This window comes from Emydura macquarii, unplaced genomic scaffold (genome assembly GCF_026122565.2).
Source record: "Emydura macquarii macquarii isolate MOO-44397 ecotype Brisbane River unplaced genomic scaffold, CSIRO-AGI_Emac_v2 contig_1254, whole genome shotgun sequence".
NCBI classification, from domain to species: Eukaryota; Metazoa; Chordata; order Testudines; family Chelidae; genus Emydura; species Emydura macquarii.
Genome location: NW_027131391.1, coordinates 8,135,161 through 8,157,232, shown reverse-complemented (window position 1 = coordinate 8,157,232; position 22,072 = coordinate 8,135,161). Strand labels below are relative to the sequence as shown.

The following is a 22,072-nucleotide window of genomic DNA, read 5'->3' as shown; positions in this document are numbered from 1 at the left end:
TGCATCCACATTCTCACCCTGCTGCCCCAACGCACACAGGAGACGCAGACGTTGTGGGCTCTCCCCTTCGCCAAGCCGCCCCCCTTGGGCGGGCTGTCATGCAAGCAGCCTTGCCATCTCCCTCCTGGGTATGACCCTGATCCTGCTTCCCCACAGCATCTGGGCAGGGGCATAGCTTGCCGGGCGAGAGAGCCGAACTCCCGGGCAGAGGGGGGTAGGGATCCTTTCAGCGGGCTATCGGGGGTGGCGCCAGGCAGATGGCCAGAGGCCTAGCGGTGTGGGTGCTGGGAGCCTCGGGCGTGCGCCTGAAGGCTCAGCCCCACAGTGCAGCCTCGGTCTGTCCCCCTCCCCACTGCGCCCCTCACCCGAGGCATCGCAGCCCCTCCCCCACGCAGGGAGCCCCGGGCAGAGCTGTCGCACCCCAGCTGGCGTGAGCACCCCGCAACCCCTCACCCAGCGCCCTGCAGTGCAGCGCCCCCTAGTGCCACACTGTGCGGGGAAAGTGCCCCCGCCTAAGCCCCCGTCTCCCTACCGCACCGCGCCCCCGAGTGCCATGCCTGTGGGATGGCGCCAGTTTTTGCACCCCCACACCCCCTTCTGCGCAGACGCCCTTGCGGGATGAGGCCCTGTTTCCCGGCCCCATGGGATTGCGAGCCCTGCCAGCACGCTGCCCACGGGGCCAGGACCCGCACCCTCTCTGGTCCATGCCATGGCCCCGGGGAATACCAGACGGAGGCCCCCACTGCACGCCCCATCTCAGGCCCCTTCCTGCTCAGCTCAGCCCCCGCAGTCCCATGCCAGTGGGGCAGAGCGGCAGTGGGTGCCCTTAGCCGGGCAGCAGATGCCTTTCCCCAGAAGAACCGGGGGGGGGGGGGCAGCTGTGCCCAGAGAGCGGCGCCCCCCGGGGCAGGGCAAAGGGCCCCCTGTCCCCCCGCCCGCCCGCCCGCTGCCCTCCCCGCTGGCAGCGCTGCGTGGCACCCATGCGCTCCTGCGCCTTTAAATCCTCCCGCAGGTGGCGGGGCTGATGACATCACTGGGTCCCTGGGCTGCAGGAGGCAGCTGAAGCATCCTCGGGAAGGGAGCGATGGAGCCAGGCAGCCGCAGCGGCCGGAGGACGAGCACCGGGCCGGGGAGGAGCCGAACCGCCGCCCCGCCGGCTGGGGTAGCGCCCTGCAGCAGCCGCCGCCAGGTGAGTCCGCCCCGCCGGCTCTGCGCGCACCTGCCGGGGGCAGGGAGCCCAGGCGTGCCGGGCCGGCCGCTCCCCACGTGCCTGGCTCCCTGCTCTGGCCCTGGGGCAGCCTGGATCCCGGAGCCGTGTGATGCCAGGGGTGGGGGCTGGCCTCACAGTGCCCCCCACCCCCCCAGGGCCTGGGGCAGAGCTGCCAGGCAGGGCATGGATCCGAGCTAGGACTGACAGTCTGATGACCCCCGGCTGCCCCCCGGCTCCGGTCCACGTGTGGATGCTGCGTCCCCGCACACCTGGGGGTGGGGGGCTGGCCTGGCCTGGGTCCCACGCACCCGTGGCCCAGGCAGGGGAGCGGGTTGGCGCTGGCAGCACCAGCCGACTTCTCGCCCACCCATTGCCCGAGTGGCTGCTTTTGACAGGTGAGTCAAATAATGGCTGGTTCCTCCCCCTCCGCCCCCGGGCCGGGGGAGCCTGGGCTGAGCTATTTTCATGACAAGTGAGCAGAGGCTGAGCCGGAGCGATGGAGGGGTGGGGGAGGTTGGGGGAGTCGTGGGGGGCGGGGAGCTGAGCTCTTGCTTGTCGCTTCTCCAAGGGTCCGGGGGCAGGAAAGATGTCTAGCCCGGTGCTGTCTAGGGGTGCGGGTCTGGCTAGCCCTGCCGTTCAGTGCCCCCTGCCCTGTCCTCCCAGCTGCCCCCATCTCTGAGCCCCATAGTGGAATTTCACTGGTTTGTGCCAAACTCATGCGACTCTAGAAGCTTGCCCCGATCCAGGTGTGATGGCCCAGGGGCCCTCGGCCCGTGCCCTGCCCCCGCCCTGGTGTGAGCCCTGGACACCCAGCGCCCGTGTTACCCAAGAGCCACCATGCTTCTTCCTCTTCCCCTTCCTGCCCGCAACAGCAGAAGTTGTTCTGGGGGGTGAAAAGCAGCCCCTGCCTTTGGAGGGAGCAGAGCGGCCCCAGGGTCCCATGCCTGATAGGCCAGCAGCACCGAAGGGGGGGCCTGGTCCGGGAAGCGTTAAGGGAACCTTGCGAGTGTCAGCAAGTCTGTGCCGGGCTGGAGAGGGGAAATGAAGGGCACGGTGGGGCTGTCTGAGTGCAGGGCTCCCTGGAGGGAGAACAGCGCCTAGCGCCCGCCATCAGCAGCTCCCCGGGCCTAGCAACGTGCTACCCACAGCCCTGCCCCCTGCCGGCAGGTGGGACGTCCCGTCAGCCCCACGACGTGCCCAGCCAGCCAGGGACGGGGTCCCAGAGCAGCCGAGGTCAATGCTTTTCACGCATCCGACACCGAGGACAAGCTGTTCCCCAGGGACTGGTGGCTCGAGGGACCCAGCTCAAGGGACCTACGAGCGCCCTGACCTTCCCTGAGAGCTGAGAGCTGGCCCCCGTGGGCGGGGTGCCCGGAGCTGCTGCGGGCGCTGACGCTGCGGCCTGTTGTACCAGTGGGGGACGCGGGCTCAGTCCCCCAACGCCCACCCCACAGCAGGCACCCCCGGCTGATAACCTGGCGCTAAGGGCCGGAGCTTGCACGGTGAGCAGAGAAGAGAACTCGGGAGTCCGGGCTCCCAGCCCTCTGCTCTAACTGTGGGTAGCAGGGGGGCGGTGGGTGCCATGCTCTGGGGGAGATGAGTGGGCGACTGAGGCACAGTTTGCAGTGCCTGGCGCAGTCAGATGGGACAAGCCCCGGGCGGGAGAGGGAGAGGGAAACCTCCCCGTGGCTGTTGGCTGGGAAGGGATGAAGGAGCAGGCAGGCTGGGCCGCGCTGAGCTCTCGGAGCAAGGTGGCAGCTGGGCTGGATGGTGTCGTGCTGCTGGGTTGGCAGGGACACGGGGACAAGGAAGCGGGGGGGGGGGGGGCATTGGCAGGGAGGGGTTGTGCCCTCACCCAAGGGCTGCCATGCTGCTGGCTTTGGGTGCAGCCAGGTCCCTGCATCCCGTTCCCACACAGCTTGGCACTCTGAGGACGGCAGTGCCCGGCATGGGCTGGGGCAGCAAGGAACTCTGCCTCCCGCAGCTCCTGGGCGTGACTACCCTGGTGCCAATGGCATCTCTCCTGACCCCCGGGGGGGCGTGTGAGAGGGCAGCCGGGCCCTCAGGTCCTGGGTAGTTCTGGTCCCCGCAATGTCTGGCGAATCTGCTGCCCCGCGTTGTGTAGCAGGCCCTGTGCCTGCCAGCCTCTGTGCCCTGGATCTCACTGGCAAGGCGCTGGAGGTGTGGCCCCGGCCTGCCAGGTGCTCTCTCTTCCCCATGCGCTGAGCTTGCTGATCAGACTGGAGCAGCCGGAGAAGGGACCCGCTGCTCCCTTGTGTGCCAGACCCAGCTCTGCGGACTCTGGGCGCTCGCTAGGCACCAGGCGGTACTAAGACTGTGCCCCTGTGTGTGCCCCTGGCCTCAGTGCTTTGACCTCTAGGAGCTGGGACTTGCTCGCCAGCTGCTGTCCTCTGAGCCCTGGAGTTAGCCCATCTCTCGCTGGCCAGATCACTGAGCCCAGGGGACAAGGGGCAGCGAGGGGCGGAGGGTGGCGGGCGGAGGGAGCAGCAGCCCCCCGTGTGGACTTGGGGAGGCAGCAGTAGCAATGGGGAAGGTCCCTGACTTCCCTCCCGCCGGGGTGGATACCGGCTGCTGTAAACGCCAGCTCCGAGAGCCCCGGATGCAGCCCCATCGCACACAAAGTGGCTCCAGGGTCCGACGGGGGAAGCTTTGCTGGCACTTTAATGGCAGATCTGGAGCCGCTCTGCCTGCCCCCGCGTGCTCCATAGCCCTCGCCCCAGTGCCCCAGAGCAGCCCCGTGAGTCTGGGGAGGGTGGGCGGAGGACGAGCCCATGGGCCCGGCCTTCCTAGGGTACTGCAGGCCTGGCCTGAAACAGGGACAGACCAACGGAAGGGCCTGCAAAGGCTCCAGGTCCCAGCCTGCACTGCTCCACCTTGGACCCACATCGAAATGGGGCCTGGCCTGCTGGGGCCCATGAGTGGCACTGTCATAGGTAGCGGGCCCATGAGTGCCGTGCATGGGACGGGTGGGTAAGGAGCGTGTCTCGGGGTGTAGGAGCATCCCCAGAAGAAGCTCATCTTGGGGCGTAAGGGCGTCCTTGGAAGGGGGAATCCCCGGCAGAGCTGTCCCTAGGGTATGGTGTGAGCTTTGGAGGGCCCCGCGCTTCTTGCCACGACCGGGCGGGAGGCGGGCAGCCTGCCACCAGCGTCCTGGCTTTGTCCTTGGCCCCACACCTCCCCTAGGGATGGGCCTGCTTTGGGAGGAGCGTGTCTCGGGGCGTCCCTGGACAGAGGGCATCTCCAGGTGCAGCATCCCAGCTCAGGGGACACCGAGCGCGGCAGGGCTAATGCACACGCTCTCTGTTTTCTCTCTCAGATGGAGCCGGCTCACCGTGGGAGCAAGGATCCGGGACCGGCTGCGGGGGCCCCGTCTCTGTCGCCGCGGGGCTCCCTTACAGCTGCGCCCCCAGGACTGTTTGCTTCCCTGGCGGCCCCGTTCGGCGCCGAGGGATCCGTTCGGTTCCAGCCCGAGACATCCGGTGCGCCCACGTCACCCGTGTACCCCGGGAACCTCCCTCTGGGGCACAGGGGCTCCAGGCCCGACACCCTCTTTGACCCTTTCCAGCCCATCTCCCCTCGCCCGCAGCCTGAGGGGTCCCAGCACGGGGGGCCCGAGGAGCGGTCCCCGGGCCGGCACAGCCAGCCCCTGGTGCTGGAGAGCAGCAGAGCCCAGCCGGACGGCTCAGGCGGGGCCCAGCTCTTTGGACTGTCGAAGTTGCTGTCCCCGGTGGAGTTTCGCCCGCTGTCTCCGGGCTCCGGCAGCGCCTCCTCCTGTGCCAGCCCAGCGCCGGCTGGGAAGCTCAGCCAGTCGCCCAGCCGATCCACACTCCCCGAACTCTGCCCCCTGGATCCAGGGCCCGCAGGGAAGACGCTCCCTGCGGAGCGGAAGGAGCCTCTCCCCAAGGCAGAGTCCAGTGACTACATCTCCGGGGGCAGGACTGGCTTGTCGCCCAGACCCATCGGCCTCCCCAAAGCCATCTCCAGCGAGTTCCTCTCCGGGGGAAGGATCGGCCCCTCCAAGCCCATGACCCTGGCCAAGGCCGAGTCCGAGGAGTTCCCCTCCTACGGGAGGGGCGGCCCGTCCCTCAACCTGCCTGGCTGCGGGGACCCCCCCGAGGCTTCCCTGGGACGGCTGGGCAAGGCCAAGGAAGATGGTGCATTCCGGTGAGTGTGAGCTGGGGGGGGTCAGTCCGCTCCCGAGGTCCGAGCCTGGGCTGCACTTTGCCCTGTGGCAGTGGGCTGGGGGGGAGGCGGATGTACCGGGAGGGGCTCTGGCAGAGTGCCAGCATGGAGAGCAGAGGACAGCCCCGCCCGGCTGGAAGGTCGGCACAGTCTGGATGGTTTCCAGAGCCCTCTCCGGGGAGCTGGAGCAAGCGCAGGGCGGGTGCAGTGTGTGCTGCCCGCCTGCCAACTCCTTGACCTGGCAGCCGCTGGGGCGGAGATCCCAGAGGGGTCAAAGGGCAGCAGGGACTGGTGCACGCCTCTGTCATGTAAGCTGTCTGTCTGTCCGTCTAGCTCCCTGGCTTGGGATCCAGGCCTAGCCTGCCTGCCCCGTACGCCCACCCTGCACTCGGACTCTACCTTCCTGTCCAACGGGGCTGGTGGGGCCGGCGGGCTGACATTCAGGTCCATGGCGTGACGGCGGCTCTGCACCAGGAGAGCACGCACCCGCCCTGGGCTCTGCCAAACACTACGAGTACCAGCCGCTCCCAAAGAGGGCCAGCAGTGGCTCCGGAGGGAACAGCCCGGCTTCCCCCAGATGCCAGGGCATTGCCTGCCCCTCCTTTCCTCCCAGAAGCCTGCAGCATGCCTCAAAGGGCAGCAAAACCAGACGGACCATGGGGAAGGGAGCGGGTTCCAATGTTTTCCTCCCCCCCCCCCCCTGTTCCTCCAGCAGACCCCCTCTCTCCTATGAAGGGCTGTGGCAGAGAGGAGGGACTCATGAGTAGGCAGCTCCCAGATGATTTAAGGCTTAGAGCTCAAACCCAACACCTTGAACATCACCCAGAATCCGATCCTGACGAGAGACCCCCTTTGCCGCACCAGCTTCCTGGCTGGGGTCAGCTGCAGCCTTGCATGTGACCCACCTGGGGCTTGGATGCAGCCACGGCCCCCCTGGTCCTCGGTCATCCTGTGCGGACGAGCTGACGAGTCACGTTCCACGTTTGCAAAGAATGTGCAGTGGAACCAGAACCTCCAAGACGTCCTGCCCTGAGCAGCGGGGCAGAAGGAGGAGTCATGGAGCTGCACAAGCCCCGGCTGCTCGCTGGGTTGGGCGGCTGCTGACACTGCTGGGGTTAGCCGGCTCCTGGGGATGCAGGGAGTCTGGGGCCAGCCTTGCACGGCCGGGGCAGAGGCACCACGGAGGCCTCTAGTAGTCAAAAGACACAACGGCAGGTAAAGGCCTTCCTGTCACCTGGCCAGGTGCGTGACAGTCCAGCTGAGGTGAGGGCATCGGGGCGGGGGCCCTGGCGTGGACTGCACACCCAGGGGCTAGCAGGTTGCCATGTGCTGCTCAGGCCAGCGCGGGGGTCTTAGCAGACGCTCTGCGTGCTGGCAGAGTCCATCTGATCTCAGCTCGTCGGGCGTGGGGTGAATGGCAGGAAGGGATGCCCAGCCGCCTCTTCCTTCGCACAGCTTTTCCAGACAGCTGCCGCGGTCATTAGCCTCTGGCACAGCTGGAGCAGCAGCTCCCAGGAAGAGGGGTGAGCAGACTGGGGTGAAGGGAAAGGGGCCGGGCACCCTTGGACCAAAACGTAAGCACAGGCTGCCTTTGTCTTTCCCAGGGTCACCGTGGTCACGTGGAACGTCGGCACAGCCATGCCCCCGAGCGACGTGACGTCCCTGCTGCACCTCAACACGGGCGACACCAGCGACGCCGACATGATCGCCATTGGGTAAGGGGGTGCCCGCGCCCCGGGCGAGAGAGAGAGCCACGTTGCCCCACTGCACCAAGCGCTGGTGTCAAAGGAGGCTGCCCACTAGTAGGGGGGTCCCAGAGAGGCTAGCAGACCTACTTCTGTTGTCAGTGAAAGGAATTGTCTTCTAGCCCCAGGGAGGGAGCCTCTTGTGAAGCAGAAAGATGCAGGTTCTAGTCCCGGCTCCCCGAGTCTGCGTTCGGTTCCGGCACGCTGCCTAGGACAGCCAGGCAGATGCTTCAAAATAAAACACCCAATAAAAATGTAGCATTAAAAGTAGCCTAAATGCTTTTTCAAACCCCCAAATCCACCCTCCAGCCCTGCTCGCTCCCCCAATCTCTGCTTACCACATGTTGCAGAGCTTGGCTCTTACAAATGCCCCAGCTCCGCTGGAAGCCAGCGGCATCCTACACGTCTCAGGATTGGGCTGTGAACAGTGAAACATCCCCTCCAAAGTCCCGTAGGAGCTTCTCTCTCTGCAATCAGCCTATGGCTGCAGTAAGCTGCCCACAAGGGCACGGATCCATTGTTCTGTTATTGCTGGGTTGGATCCAGTCTGCGGTAACACTTAATGCGGTTCTTACATTGGGAGCGGCCTCGCCAGTAGCTAACGCACGGAAACTTTGCGGGCCCGACAAGCTGGACACGCGATGCCAATGTGCGAGCAAAGGACGGGCCCTTTGGGTACCATGGCAGTGGATTACTTTCGCGCATAGGGACTGTGCCTGGCATCACGGCTCCATTGTTCTGGGTGCTCGATGCACGTAGAATAGGAGGCAGCCCCTCTCCCAAAGACCTTCCAGGCCACAGGAGGCTGCTTCTGGGTTTGGTCTCTCTCCTGGTGGGTTCAATCCTCCGTGATCACTGTCAGAGCGCCATGGCATCTCTGGCTCACTCTCCCGTCCCCAAAACTCGGCATGGTCCCCCAGGGCCAAGCACTTTGTTCGAATCCCTCTCTGCTTTTTGATGAGACGTCTTCAACCAACCGGCTCCCTAGGGAGCTGTGAAAACCCTGCCACTGGAGGTTCGAAGACCAGGGTGGACAAAGAGCTGTCAGGGTGGGGTGTAGGTTGAGTTGGCCCTGCCGCAGCAGGGGCTGGACTTGCTGAACCCTCGAGGTCCCTTCCAGCCGGGCATCTCTACAGTTCATTCCCGGATGGTCCCGAGGAAACGTCTCCCGCCCTTTGCTTTTATTAACAGCTGCCCAGGCTGAGCCGTGGGATTTGGATGCCTGGCTCTCCTTGGCTCTTTTTGCCAATCCCAGCCTTCCTCGCTCCCCTTTTCCAGTGCGTCGTCCCGTGTAACCGCCTCAGCCCAAACCAAAGGGAGGCTGCCGCTTCCTCTTTGATGGAGGCTACTGCTGCCAGCTGGCGTTGTGGCCAGTTAAAATCTGGCTTGGGAACAGTTGTGGACTAGCCAGGGTCATGCTGTGGACTAACCATCACTGGGTAAGCCTGTCTGGAGACACCTCCCAGGAATCAGAGAGGCGGGTGTGACGCTTCGCGGATGGACTGTGCTGTTGGTCACGCTTGGTCTGAAGGTTCCCTTTATAAAGGGTTAATCTGTAGTAGGCTTTTATCCTGCTGCCCGTCACCATAGCATCTGGGTGCCTTCTACGTGAAATCAATACAAGTGCTACGTCACTAGTGGAGTTCATGGGGTCTCTGGCATTTCTCCCTTTTCCGGGGTCAAAACTCTGGGAGGATTCTTGATTTTGACTTTCAGTTTCTGATTTTTTCATAGTGTTTAAGGCCTGACGGGCCTTTAAGGCATCTGCTCTGACCTCCTGTATATCACAGGCCATTGAAATTCACCCAGGTACCCCTGTATTGAGCCCAAACTTGTGACTGACTAAAGCGTCTTCCAGAAAGGCATCAAGTGGCCTGGATTTTTTTAATGATGTTTTAATAAATGTTCATGTTGGATTCCAACCTGTCAGTCAGTTGCTTATGACCATCTATAACCTTATCATGTCAGTAACCTCTGTCAATCGCTTCTGACCCTCCCCTCCCATTTCTGAGCGGCAGCGTCGTTCCAGGTGTGACTGGGACATCTGGGTGGTGACTGACGAGTCTTTGAACAGCCGTTGTTACCCTGATTCTTCCCTCTCGGGAACCGAGGCCAGGATTTCTCACCCGTGCAGCACGTCGGAAGCCCAGCCCTTCTGGGGCTCTGGCCCAGTGTGGGCGCGTCGGGCTCTCAGGGCAGGAGGGTGTAACTCAAAGCGGGGCCATGCCCTCGGGTTAATGCCCAGCCGGCAACGCGTTCCGTCTCCAGGTGCCGTGCTAGTTACTGAGGGAGGCAATAGCATCTGTCATCTGCTGCATGTGGCTTGGTTTGAATAGGAGCACAGAACCCCGGCGTGGCCCCATGCCTAGCTGTTAATCCCCCCCAGCCCCCCCGGTTAGCTGTGGTGTATGACTCGGGTCCCGAGCTGCCCGCTGGGCATGACACAGAGACCCCTTCCACTTCCAGCGCCGCGGCAGGCACGCTTCTGGGGGGATTTCCATCTCCCTGGTCCCGACTGCTGCTCCTCCAGAGTTGTGCCTCTGCCCCCATCCAGAGGGAGTTTCCCCTAGCTGGGGCCCAGGCAGTCTCCGGCAGGGAGGAGCGGGTGCTGAGGTGTCTGCCCACGCCTGTGATCTGCCCCGTCTGTCTCCCCTCCAGGCTGCAGGAGGTGAACTCCATGATCAACAAGCGCCTGAAGGACGTCCTCTTCACGGACCAGTGGAGTGAGCTCTTCATGGACGTGCTGAGCCCCTTTAACTTCGTGTTGGTAAGGGCAGGGAGGGAGGGTGTGTGTGTGTGTGGGGGGGGCTTTGAGCAGAAATCTGATTATATCACACTGGGCACCTCACCCAAGCATGCAAGCAGCCAGGGCCCCTGTGCCCACCCCCTTCCCCCCCCGCTTGGCAAGCTGACACAGTTCCCCATCCCTGATATCGGGGTCTCCTAGAGGCTGACATGAAGGAGGCTGCATTGTCTAGAGTTAGAGCACAGGAACAGCAGGGCTCTGCCACCGGTTCGCTGGGCGACTCTGGGCAAGGCCCTTCCCGGCTTTCTGCCTCAGTTTCCCTCATTGCACCACGGAGAAGTGTCGCCCTGCCCCACCGTCGCAGGGTGCAGAGAATCTGGGACACGAGGGGCTTGTTGTTCCATGGGTGCCGGTTGGGGTTCCTTTGAGTTAAGGTTTGGGGACTAGGTCAAGCGGTGGGGGAGCCGGCGGGGAGTCAGGAATGGGGTGGGGTTTGGCCGGTCGGGGAGGGCAGAGAACATGCAGAGCTCATCACAGTGCTATCTGATGCCGGGCCCAGGTTTCTGTCTGTGAACTTAATGCCCATTGGCCCCTCGTGTGTTGACCTCACAGCTGTCTCCATGGCAACTTGAGGTGGTGAGGTCACAAGCGCAGTTAAAACTCCTCTGTGGGGTGCCCCAGCGGCTGGGTGGGCGGAGGTGTCTCTGGCTCCGCCCCTGCCTGGGGCCTGGGGGTGTAACTCCCCCGGGGCCAGGACAGGAGTGGAGGGCAGGGTCTTCTCCAGCAGCACAAGGATGGGAGCTGCTCTGCCATGGGGGCTTGAGCCCCCGTCTCCAGCGGCCACCCTCGGCTTTGGGCCGTGCTCCGGCCTGAGCTGAGTAGCGGTCTCAAGTGCCCACCCCCATCCAGGGGAACAAAGCCCCCGCTGGGCACGCTGGGATAGCTTGCGCCTGTTGCCAAGGGACTGCTCCGCAAGGTCCATTCCTGGGGCCCTGGCACGCTGGCCTCGGCCCGGCCGCGCAGTGATGGCCTGAGACCGGACGCTACAAAGCGGGGCACTGGCTGCCAAGCGCAGGGCAGGGTGTGTGCTGCCCGGCCCAGCACGGAGCAGGGACCTGCGGCCTGTAGGGTTGGCATGCCTGGCAGGCTGCCATCTGCCTTGGCTGACGCATAAACAGTCCTCAGGGCTCTGCCAACGCTGCCCAGTCCTGCCAGCCCTGCCCCTGGGAAGGTGGGTCTGTGCCATCAGCCTTGCCTCGCCGATGGGGACACTGAGGCCCGGCTGGGGCAGGAACTGGCCTGAGGGCACCTAGCTCGGGTGCTGGCCCAGCCCTCGGACGGGTGCAGCTAGGGTGCCCTGCGTCACCCCTTTCTGTCCCTGTTGCAGGTCAGCACGGTGCGGATGCAGGGCGTGATCCTGCTGGTGTTTGCCAAGTACTATCACCTCCCCTTCCTGCAGGACATCCAGACGGACTGCACCAGGACCGGGCTGGGCGGCTACTGGGTGAGGAGGGCGCCCCAGCGGGGCAGGAGGGGGAACGTGACTCCGAGGGTGGGGGGCTTCCCCACTGACACCGCTCGGTTTCCTCCTGGAGCAGGGCAACAAGGGCGGCGTGAGCGTGCGGCTCTCCATCTTCGGCCACATGGTCTGTTTCCTGAACTGCCACCTGCCAGCTCACCTGGAGAAGGCCGAGCAGCGCAAGGAGGATTTCACCACCATCCTCAACATGCAGCAGTTCGAGGGGCGCGCAGCCAGCGGCATCCTGGACCACGAGTACGTCCCTCCCCCTGCTCCTTCCGCTCCCCCCACCCCCGGCTCTGATTGGGGCTTGGGTCTGAGTCTGCAGCTCCACCCTTCTGTAACGGGCCACGTCCCACCCCAGCAGCCAGATTCGGGTGCTGAATCCCTGTGTGGGCATCTCTGCGTGTCTACGGCCATTCTCTTGCGCTGGCAGGTGGTCTCCTCCAGGCGAGCTGGGGGGCAGGGAGTCCGCCCCAGGCCTGTCAGCTTGTGGTTTGCTCTGCCTGCTCCCCACCGTGCTCTAGCGCTTGGTGCTGGCGGGGCTGCAGGCCATGTGACAGCCTCCCCAGCGGATTCCAGCCAGTACCTGGCAGTGGAAATTTCCACCCTGGGTTCGTGCTCTTTCATTTGATCCATGGAAAGTCTGACGATCTGAGCAGGAGGTTTCGGCTCGTTATCCCCAGGGCTGCTGGGTCCCGCACCTGAGCCGCTCCAGAGCGGAGCTGGCAGCCAGCCAGCGTGTTATCGGCAGAGCACTGACCTACATTCCCTCGCTGGCGCGGCTGGGCTGCTGAGAGCGCCTGCGCCGCTGGGTGAGACTGACTCCTGTCCCCAGGCCTCCTGTGCAAGAGCCCCACATCCGGGCTCCCATTCTGCCTGCCCCTGCCTGGGTGCAGCCAGGCCCCTCTGTGTGTCCAGGCCCCTGCCCTGCCCTCTGCAGAATCGCAAGTCACGGCACACCCAGAACACACCCTGCCAGCCTGCAGCCGGCTCCAGCTCCCCCACTGCTATGCCAGGGCTAGGGAGGTCCCGGACACTAGCGGGTAAAGGGCTCCTGGCTCCTGCCTGCCTGGGAGTAGCCTGGAGGCTGGGTGGCATTGGGGCCCGGAGCACTTGTCACCCCACGTCACCCTAGTGCTGGTTGGAGGGTCGAAGGGAGGGCCTGGCAGGGCTGCGGGAGGCCCTGCTGCTTTCACCCCCTCCCCTGGACCCTGGCTGCTAGAGAAAAGCCCCCCACCCCACCCCCACGTGGATTACATTTCCCTGAGACCCTCTGACGCTGTGTCTCTGACTGCGATCCCAGAGCTCCCGTTGGGAATCGTGCCCGGTCCTTCTGGGGGCTGCAGGGGAGCCAGCAGTCTCTGGCCTCCTTGGCAGGGCTGGCATCTGGGGCAGGGACTTTCCCTCCCCCCTGCCTTGCCCAGGACACTCCCCTGGGCTCTGTTCTCAGCGGCAGTGCTGCCTAGTGGCTGGATCCCAGGCCCGGGAGTCAGGACTCCTAGTGCTCTCCCCCGGAGGGAGTCCTGTCCTGTCTCTGTGGGGCACGGCTGGGTCACCCGAAGGGATTCTGCGTTAGTGCTGTGTGGGGAGCACGGAGCCCCCTCTTCACCCTGGCCCTGCTGCTGCCCTTGCTCTCCCCAGCATCGTCTTCTGGTTTGGGGACCTCAACTTCCGCATCGAGAGCCTGGACATCCGCTTTGTGAAGTACGCCGTCGACAACAGCATCCTGAGCCAGCTGTGGGAGAAGGACCAGGTGAGAGGCCGGCCCGGCAGGCGCTTGCTTCCTGTGTGTCCTTGCTCCTGCCCCGACACTGCTCAGGAGAGAGCAAAGCGCTGTGATCATTAGGGTTCAGAGTTAACGTTCTGCTGCACTGAATCCAGGGAGACATTCTTTTGCTTTCCTGCAGCCCCCCACACCAGGTGCTGATGGCAAGCTGGGGCCAAGGAGCCAGCGCCTCCCTGGGGGCAGATATGAAAATCCAATCCCATCTGCCCCCAGTGGGGGAGGGGGGCTGCTCCCCAGGGGAACGAGCTCCCAGTGCCCACAGCTCCTTGCGGAGGGGGAGGGGAAGAGACTATAAAAGTTGCTTCCTCCTAGCTATGTAATAATTAACCCGGCTGCTGCCAGCTGGGCCTCCGTGGGGCGTGAAGGGCCTGGCCTGGGAGCACGGCTCCCTGCAGCTCCAGCTGCCTCCGTGCCCCCCGAGACAGAGTCCCCTGGGGGGCAGGGCAGCTCCCCCTCCTGCTGCCCTGGTGATGCATCCACCCTGTGTCTTGCACCGCATCCAAGCGAAAGTGTGGGATCCCCCTCGCCTAGGAAGAGCTTGGAGGGGATGTGCGGGAGGGGGAGGGGGTTTGGAGAAGGGGTGGGTTCTGGGTCTGCCTGGCAAAGCACCTTGCCACCTGCTCCGCGGGGTGCGGGTCAGAGCTACTTTGACCGTCCCATTAGCCCTGCAAGGCTGGGGGTGTGAGGAGGGGGGCCCTGGGGGAGCACAGGTGCTGGAACAAGGGAGACATCCCTGTCCTGATGGGTTCTGGGCACGCTGGCCCCCAGCGGGGCGGCACTAAGGCTGTGCAGAGGGCGCAGGAGCCGCCTGGCACTCCTAGCCCAGAGGCTTGGGCTCAGGGCAAAGTCCTCCTGTCCCAGCCCGCGTTGCCAGGAGCTGCCGGGCCACATTTGCATGAAGATCTGGATCTCCCTGTTTGCGGCCAAGCCACCTGGGGCTCCTGTGACTGAGAAACCTGGCCATGAGCCAGCTGCGGCTCACACATCCTCCCCTGTGTTTCCGGGGCTGGCCACTGGGCTCCATGGGGCAGGCTCAGCTCAACCTCAGGGCTGTTCCCAGAAGAGGATGAAGTGGGGGAATCTCCAGGGCCAGGGGCTCCCCTTGGGCCCCTGGATCCCTGTCCACCGAAGCCCAGTGTGCCCCACTCCGGTCACCCCCAGCCAGACCCCAATCCCCTCCCTGAGCCCTGGGCCCCGCGCCAGCAGCCGTGTTCCCTTCCCTGGAGTGGGTCGGGAGTTGGGGGGGCTGGACGGGAGGCCTGTGTGCATTGCATTGGGGGCTGACCTGCCAATGGCTGTCCATTCCCCCGCAGCTGAACATCGCCAAGGGCACCTGGCCCATCCTGAGCGGCTTCCAGGAGGGGCCCCTCAACTTTCCACCCACCTTCAAGTTCGACGTGGGGACCAACCAGTACGACACCAGGTAGGGGCGCTGTGGGGAGGGAGGGACTGGGGAAAGGACTGTGGGTCTAGTGGTGAGAGCAGGCACTGGGGGGGTCGCATGGGGGCCCCTCTGGAACGGGGGTACTGCTCTCTTGGCTGCAGGAGGCTGGCGCTCGGCCGGCAACGCAACACAAGCAGAGAGTGTTACTGAAGCAGCTTCTGCAGGGGGGCCGGCGGGAAGGGGGACGTAGGGCAGGCTGTGCTGTTGGGGGAGGATATGGCAGGATATGTCCGCATGGGGGCATAGGGATGGGCGGAGGACGTGGGCATGGGGCTCGTCATGACCCTGCAGCCGCCCCAAGGAGCGTCCCCAAGTGCTGGGGAAGGGGGGCTCGGTTTGGAGGGCGAGCCCTTTGCCCTGTGCCGGCTGAATGGCGCCCATCTGTGCCGTGCAGCGCCAAGAAGCGCAAGCCGGCCTGGACCGACCGCATCCTCTGGAAGATCAAGTCCTCCGGCGCCCCGCACAACCCCGGCGGCCGGAGACCCAGCAGGAGCGTCCTGGCCGTGACCCAGCTCTGCTACTGCAGCCACATGGAGTACGTGGTGAGCGACCACAAGCCCGTGGCTGCCATCTTCGCCGTGCAGGTGGGTCTGGAAGCCTCCCCTGCAGCTCCCCAGCGGGGGCGCCTGAGTGGCCAGGCCTGGGGGTACGTGCACTGGGCCCAGAACCTCGCCAGGGCCAGGGTTGTCCCCCCTACCCCTGCCGGAGGGGGCTCATCTCCAGGAGCTAAAAGGGTGCCCTCCCCTCCATGCCGGGGCCGCGAGGGAAGGCGGGCTGCAGAGGGGCGGGAGGGTCCCGGGCGTGCGTTGTCTGGCAGGTGCAGGGGGAGCCCAGGATGCTGCCATCCCCCCTCCAGCTGCCGGCCTGGCCCAGCTTTCCCCAGCGCTAGCCACTCTGGGTCACGGGGAGCGGCTCTGGGCATGCTGGCAGTGCTGCTGGCTTGTTGGCAGGGCAGGACGTCAGCCTTGGCGCAGGTTCCCCTGGGGGCCCCCCTCCTGGCCCAGCCCGGGGCGCTGCTGCCCCCCATCACGCCCTCTGCTTCTCCGCCCCAGTTCGTCTCCAAGGCCGACAAGCCCTTGGTTGAGATCCAAGTGGCCGACGAATGGGCCAGACCCGAGCAGGCTGTGGTCCGATACAAGATGGCCGCCGTCTTCCACAGGAGCTCCTGGGACTGGATAGGCCTCTATCGGGTAAGGGGCTGCAGGCGGGGGCGGCTGGGCTGACCACAGGGGGGGCAGGGTGTGGGGCCCCCCTGAGCGCCTGCTCCCGGCCTCTCGGCGGGGTCCTTCCCTGGCCGCTGCATAAGGGCGTGCGGGGGGCGAGGGGGTGGATGGAGGAGGCTGGGGCGGGGGGAGCACGTCCAGAGGCTGGAGCACATCCAGAGGCTGTGCCTCCCCAGACTGCTCAGGCCTGGGTGTCTCCTTACAGCCGCGGCACGGGGGACGGGCAATGTGACTTTGCCGAGCTGGGGCTGTGGAGAGGGCTCCCGAGGGCTGCGCTGCGAACCTGATCCCCTGACAGAGAGGGACAGAGATCGCCTGCCCCCTGCCTGCCCCAGGGTGGGGCGCCTACCCTGTCCCCCCTCTCCAGGCTCTGGGCTGCCCGCGCTGGGACAGGTTCTGCTCCCTGGGCACTGCGGGCCCCCTGGTTTTCTGGGCTCGGTTCCCCCTTTGGCTTCGGTGCGTCCACCCCAGGGAGGAGTCTGGCCCCCTCTTCCTGGCACGGGCAGTCCCTGTCCTGTGCCTCCCGGGCCAGGCCTCTCCTCGTGGGGCAGCAGGGACTGTCCCTCTGAGCCCCACGGCTCACTGGATTATCCTGGAGCCTGCTGCCGGCCAAGGCCTTTCCCGTGGGCTCTGCAGGGGCTGCCCTGCGATGGGAGAAGGGGGCCGGGGCTGGGCTTTGCGAATGGCTCCGACGCAGGGCACGGCTGCTGCTGCAGGGGCATGGAAGACTGTGACTGAGGGACCCGAGGGGGTGCGTCCCCCGCCCCAGCATCCAGCCAGCGAGCCCATGCCCCACTAGTGCTGGGGAGTCAGGGCTGGCCAGGGGTCCCTGAGCTGCCCTGTGGGGAGGGGAGGAGAGGCAGGCTGCTGGGCCATCTCCTCTGACTCGGGTGCGGTGGTTTTTGGGTGCCCAGCCTGGGCCTGGACCTCGGGAGCAGGGAGTGGGGTCTGCGTGCCCGCGGCTCCTCTGGGCCGACTCTTGTGTTTGTTCATAAAGTGCCAGTCCGGAGCCTGGCGGGCGGATCGAGGGCGGGCCTGGGTAGTTCTGAATCTCATGAGTTTGGGGCCGGGGCTGTGAGTGGGGAGTGCTGGGGCAGCGGGCGCGCAGCACTTCTGAACTTCTGGCCCCCTGTGTCTTAAATGGTGCCCCCAGATCAGGCCGGGCTGTTGGCAGAGGCTGGCTGGGAGCTGAGGGCATGACTGGGCTGGGTCAGGGCAGGCCTGCTCTGGGGTAGCAGGGCTTAGAGGTCAGACCTGGGCGCCCTGGGGTTAGGGGTCGAAGCCAGGCTGTGGTGTAGGTGGGGCTGGAGGTCAGGGTCGGAGTTGGGCATGGCCTGGTGATAGGGGAGCGGTTGGGGCGGTCAGTGTCAGGCACACTCTGGTGTGGGTGCACTTGTGGGGGTCAGGGTTACAGGGGTGGGGGTGGGATCAGGCACACTGGGTGTGGGGCGCTAGGGTCAGTGTGGGGTGCTCGGTGAGGGTGGGGCCCCGATCCCCACTAGCTCTCCGTTGGGACGTCTCTCCCCCACAGGTGGGCTTCAGGCACTACAAGGACTACGTGGCCTACGTGTGGGCCAGACATGAGGACCCGGAGGGCAGCGTGTACCAGGTGTGTGAGCGGGGCGGAGGAGCTGTGGGGTGGGGTGGCTGTACCACCATGCCCTGCGACTGCCCGTCTGCGTGCTGTGCGGGGGAATGCTGTCTGCTGCCCCTTCCTCGGCCGGAGAGGCAGGCGTGTGGCGCACGAAGGGTTACCTCTAGCTGTGCGTCCCACGTACCCCACCGTGCCCCAATCGATCGCTCAGTCCCAGCAGCCTCTTCCTCCCACTACAGCGAGCGAGCGAGTGAGCGAGAAAGCCCTCCCTGCTGGCCGAGCATCCGTGCCGGCGGAGCAGCCAAGTGTCGGTCCCCAGCCCCCTCCAGGCTGAGCGGAGCACGGAGCTGTCATGCGTCCTACACCAGAAGGGCCACCAGGTGCGGGGGGAGGAGGCGGGGACTGGCCAGCAAATGGGGGGGGGGCCAGAAGACTCAGGTCAGCCCTAGGCCAGGTACTGGGCATTACCGGCTTGCAGGACGGTCCAGAGGCTGGATCTGTCCCCTACAGAGCAGAGACTAGAGAGGCAGGCACGTACCCAGTGGAAGCAGCCCCTCGAGCAGCGACGGAGCTGGTCCGTGCCCTGGGGGTAGGTTGCTGGGGGTGGGGATCTGCACTTCTGCCTGGCTAGTCTGCACCTATTCCCCCGGTGCCAGACTCCCTGCGCCCCTCTCTCGGACCGTGCCCTCTGTGACCCGTCCATGCCAAGGGTGACCCACCTGCAAATGCCAAGGTCAGGACCGGCTGCAGAAGGAGGGCAGATTCTCCCAGAACCGCTGGCTAACGCTGCAGTTAGATTCCCCAATCAGTCACAAACAGCGCTCCTGATTCCCCACACTGGTTATCAAGATGCCCCAGAAAAGAAACACACAGCCCCCTTTACTGCATTTCAGTCTCTGGCTCCCAGACAGCAACTGCCTCCAGCAAAGTGAGACGTTATTTAAAACTCTGCTCACTGTATAAAATGTTCTCCTGATCCCCAAAGGGTCAGCCACGTTCCCAGATCACGATGGGTTTCGTTCTTACCCAAAACACCACGCTGCCAGCCCAGGCTTTAGTAACTAAAACGAGAGGCTTGTTATAAAAGGAAACAAACAGGATGAGAGATGCAAGGATCAAAGCAATCAGACACATCCCAATGACTCCACAGCGCATAGAGATCAGATTTTCAGCGGTATTGGAGTTTGCAGGCTTGTACAGTCCCTCTGATGTACATCCACTACCGGGAGCGGGCTCAGTCCTTTGGTTCCCAGCTTCAGATGTAGAATAGGTGATGCAGCAGTAGGAACAAAGACCTGATGGAGATGGTGCAGCTGCCTTTTATAGTTTGTGCCATGGGGCTCGTCCCAAACACAGCTCAGTCACAGCACGTGGGCAGGGAAAAGCACTTGCAGTCCCCCCTGTCCCTATGTGTCCTGTTGACTGAGGCGTAGCCCCTGGCTTCTCTTCTCTGGGCTCGCTGTATCAGCGATGGCCCTCAGTCAGGCTGGCCAGTGCTGGTGGTAATCTGCAGGGGGTCGCCCAGTAGCACAGCACACGTTTTAGAGACAGAGCCATCACCCATCTCATAGCTTCCGATACAAAGATGATAGACACGTATAGACGGGCGTATCCTATTCAGTAAGTCGGACCTTTTCCAGTGGTACCTTACATGGCCTATTTTGCGAGATGTCTTGTAATTGGGCAATATTGATAGCAATAATATTAGAAATGGTCCCTCAGCTGCCAGGCCGCGTTCCACCCTGCACCAGAGAGCCAGGCACGCAGCCCCTGCCAGGACCTTTGGCCTCTCTGAGCTCCCGCCTGCCCGCTCTGGTGCCTGAGCCTCCCGCAGCACGTCTCCATGTGCCAGCTCTGCGTTCACCTGTCCCTGTAGAAACGCCCTTGGGCACCGGACATCTCCACCATGCTGGGGGAGTGGGTGAGCCGGGTGCCTTCCAGCGCCCGGCTCGTGCGGGTGGCACGGCCCCTCATGCCCCCCTCGCTCTCCCTGGGGCTGTAGGTGACGTTTGCGGAGGAGGCGTTACCCAAAGGGAAAGGCGAATACATTCTCGGTTACTACGGCAACAACTACAGCAGCATCACCGGGGTGACGGAACCCTTCCAGGTTAGCAGCATCCTGCCAGGCACAGCCGCGGGGGGGTGGGGTGTGTGGGGTGATGTGGGGGGCAGGGGCACAATGCAAGCAGGGAAGGGGGGTGCAATGGACGGGGCTGTGCAGGGGTCAAGGGAGGCATCAACAGGGGGGCCGGGGGGGTGTAAGCTGAATGATGGGGGGGTCGCTCTCTCTTGTAACACCGTGGGGGCCCATGACAGCAGGTGTTGCCAGACACCACAGAAATTGGGCTGGCCTTGCCCCACGTGGGGCTGTGCCCTAGATATTCTCCCACCCCTGGCAGCCCGAACGTGCGGTGTGGGGAAGCGAAGGGCAGGGCGCACTGGGTATGCTGCATGCCCTCAGACACCCCCACACGCTCCCGGTGCCAGCCCCGTCTCCCCGCTGACCGTCCTGTGGGCATGCAGATCTCGCTGCCCACCTCGGAGGAGGGCAGCAGCCAGACAGACAGCTCCAGCGCCAGCTCCGAGGAGGAGGACAACAGCACCCTGGTCCTGCTGGCGCCCAAGTCCCGCAGCCCCAGCCCCGGCAAGATGAAGCAGCACCGCAGCCGCAGCCCCAGCCTATCCAAGTTCCAGGGGCTCATCCTGAGGCCGGCGAGCCAGGAACGGGGGGTCAGCCGCAGCCCGTCCCCGCAGAGCCGCCGGCCCCCGAAGGGCGACATCCCCAGCATCCACCTGCCGGAGGAGCCCCCCTGGCGCAACGCCAAGAGCAAGGAGCCGGTGCGGGCGGCCGAGAGCCAGGAGAGCGGCCGTGTCCCCGGGTACAGGACTGCAGGGGAGCACTGCGGCGCCTGGTGCTTCTCTGACGACAACCCCCTGGGCAGAGCCGATCCCAGGAACCTGGGCCTGTTGCCCGCGCTCCGGCTGGAGACTGTCGACCAGGCCATGGGCCAGAGGAGGGCGAGCGGAGACCAGGGCTACCCTGCCAGGCGCATGAGCCCCACCAGCCCCACGGCCGGGGCTGCAAGCCTGTTCAGCACCTCCCCCCAGGAGCGGAGGGGCTCCCGGGAAGGCCAGGACCCCCCACCATCTGTGGCCGTCACAGCAGCCCCAGCTGGGACCGCGCAGTGACTGCTGGGCCTCGGCCGCCGCCCACCCACTTGCACCGATCCCCGTGTAGACAGCTTGCCGTGTGCTTGCCCCTGTGCCGCCTCACCTGCCCGTGCTGGGCCCCCCCAGGTGCTCCGTGATCTGTCCCTACTGCTGTGACGTAGGCAACGGCCCTTAGCGAGCAACGCGCCCTGCCCGGGGCTGCCCGTCCCCTGGTATTGGGTACGGCACGGACACTCATCCCAGCCACCCACCGGCCGGGCCTGGCGTGTGGGGTGGTGACCCTACCTCGGACTCCAGCAGCGGGGAGATGGAGCCGGGTCGGACCCCTGGCAGAGCTTCCCAGGGCAGCCCGGAGCAGGAATGCATAGGGCATGGCCAGGCCCCAGTGAGTCAGGACACGGGGGGTGGCGGTGGGGCCCCGGCAGCAGTCAGGCGCTAGGCTGGGGGGAGGGATGTGGGCAGGGGTGGCATGGGGACACCTAGGCTGTCTGGCTAGGCAGGCCCCTGGTGGTGAGAGGTTGGGGAGCCCAAGATGTCTTCCGAGTCACCCGCTGCACGGAGCTTCCCTTCCAGCCTCACGGCTGGGCCCACCCACGCCCAGCCGGCCGGGGAATTGCCGAGACGGGCCTGGGGCTGGCCCAACGGCCCAGCCACTGCCGTACTCCACCCGCAGCGGGGGAGAGGAAGGTGGGTGCGGAGGTACCCCCGGGCCCAGAGCTGCCTTTGGGGGAGCAGCTGGAGGCCCCGGGGGGGCAGTGCCAGGCGAGGGCTGCGTGCAGGTCACGCAGGGCAGCAGTGCTGGCGGGGTGCAGAGCTCTGGGGGGCAGGAGCTCCCCAGCTGCAGAAGAAAGGAAGGGGGTGGGGGTGCGGGCACTGGGACCATGGCAGGGGAGGTCAGAGGAGAGGGGGGCCGGGGGCTGCAGCACATGCCCAGGAGGGAGGAAATAAGCCAAGATGCCAGGGGTGTGGAGGGGCCTGGCTGCCCTGGGCTGCGGCACTGTGTCCTACCCCACTGCAGCTGATGGAATAAATGCCCCACCCCCTCTCCGCTGTGTTTTGATGTGCTGAACTGAGCTCTCCTGGGGGAGGCACAGCTGGCACTGGTCAGCAGTGCCTACAGCCCCCCTACTGCACCGCCGCACCCTTGGCTCTCTCAGGGAGGCCTGGGCTGGCTGAGCCGTTGGAGGGCAGTGCTTGGGAGGGGGCGCTCTGCCCTGGGACTCAGTACCACTGGGGGGCCATGCTGCAAGGAGCAGGATTGTGGCAGGGGTGCAGGCCCCAGCCGAGTGCAAGGGGCACCTGCGTGAGTGCTGCTGTGCAGGGGTGCTCAGCGACGGCCCAGCCTCCCTGTGTGTGGGGGGTGGGGGTCCTTCGCTGCAGCCTGGGCCCTGAATGCAGTGGCTGCATGCCATGGCCGGCCTGTGCAGC

At 65.2% G+C, this 22,072-nt stretch overlaps 1 protein-coding gene across 1 annotated transcript; it reads left to right on the top strand.

Moving 5' to 3' along the window:
- The first annotated feature begins 881 nt into the window (after positions 1-881).
- Positions 882-21,481, top strand: INPP5J (inositol polyphosphate-5-phosphatase J). The gene is made up of 13 exons (XM_067550182.1): positions 882-1,189; positions 4,548-5,395; positions 7,018-7,128; positions 9,817-9,925; positions 11,292-11,408; positions 11,503-11,678; positions 13,068-13,179; positions 14,526-14,635; positions 15,051-15,240; positions 15,709-15,846; positions 17,411-17,488; positions 19,476-19,580; positions 19,997-21,481. Exons 1-13 carry the CDS (start codon positions 1,085-1,087, stop codon positions 20,660-20,662), a joined length of 2,865 nt encoding a protein of 954 aa, XP_067406283.1. The 5' UTR covers positions 882-1,084; the 3' UTR covers positions 20,663-21,481.
- The last annotated feature ends 591 nt before the right edge of the window (positions 21,482-22,072 follow it).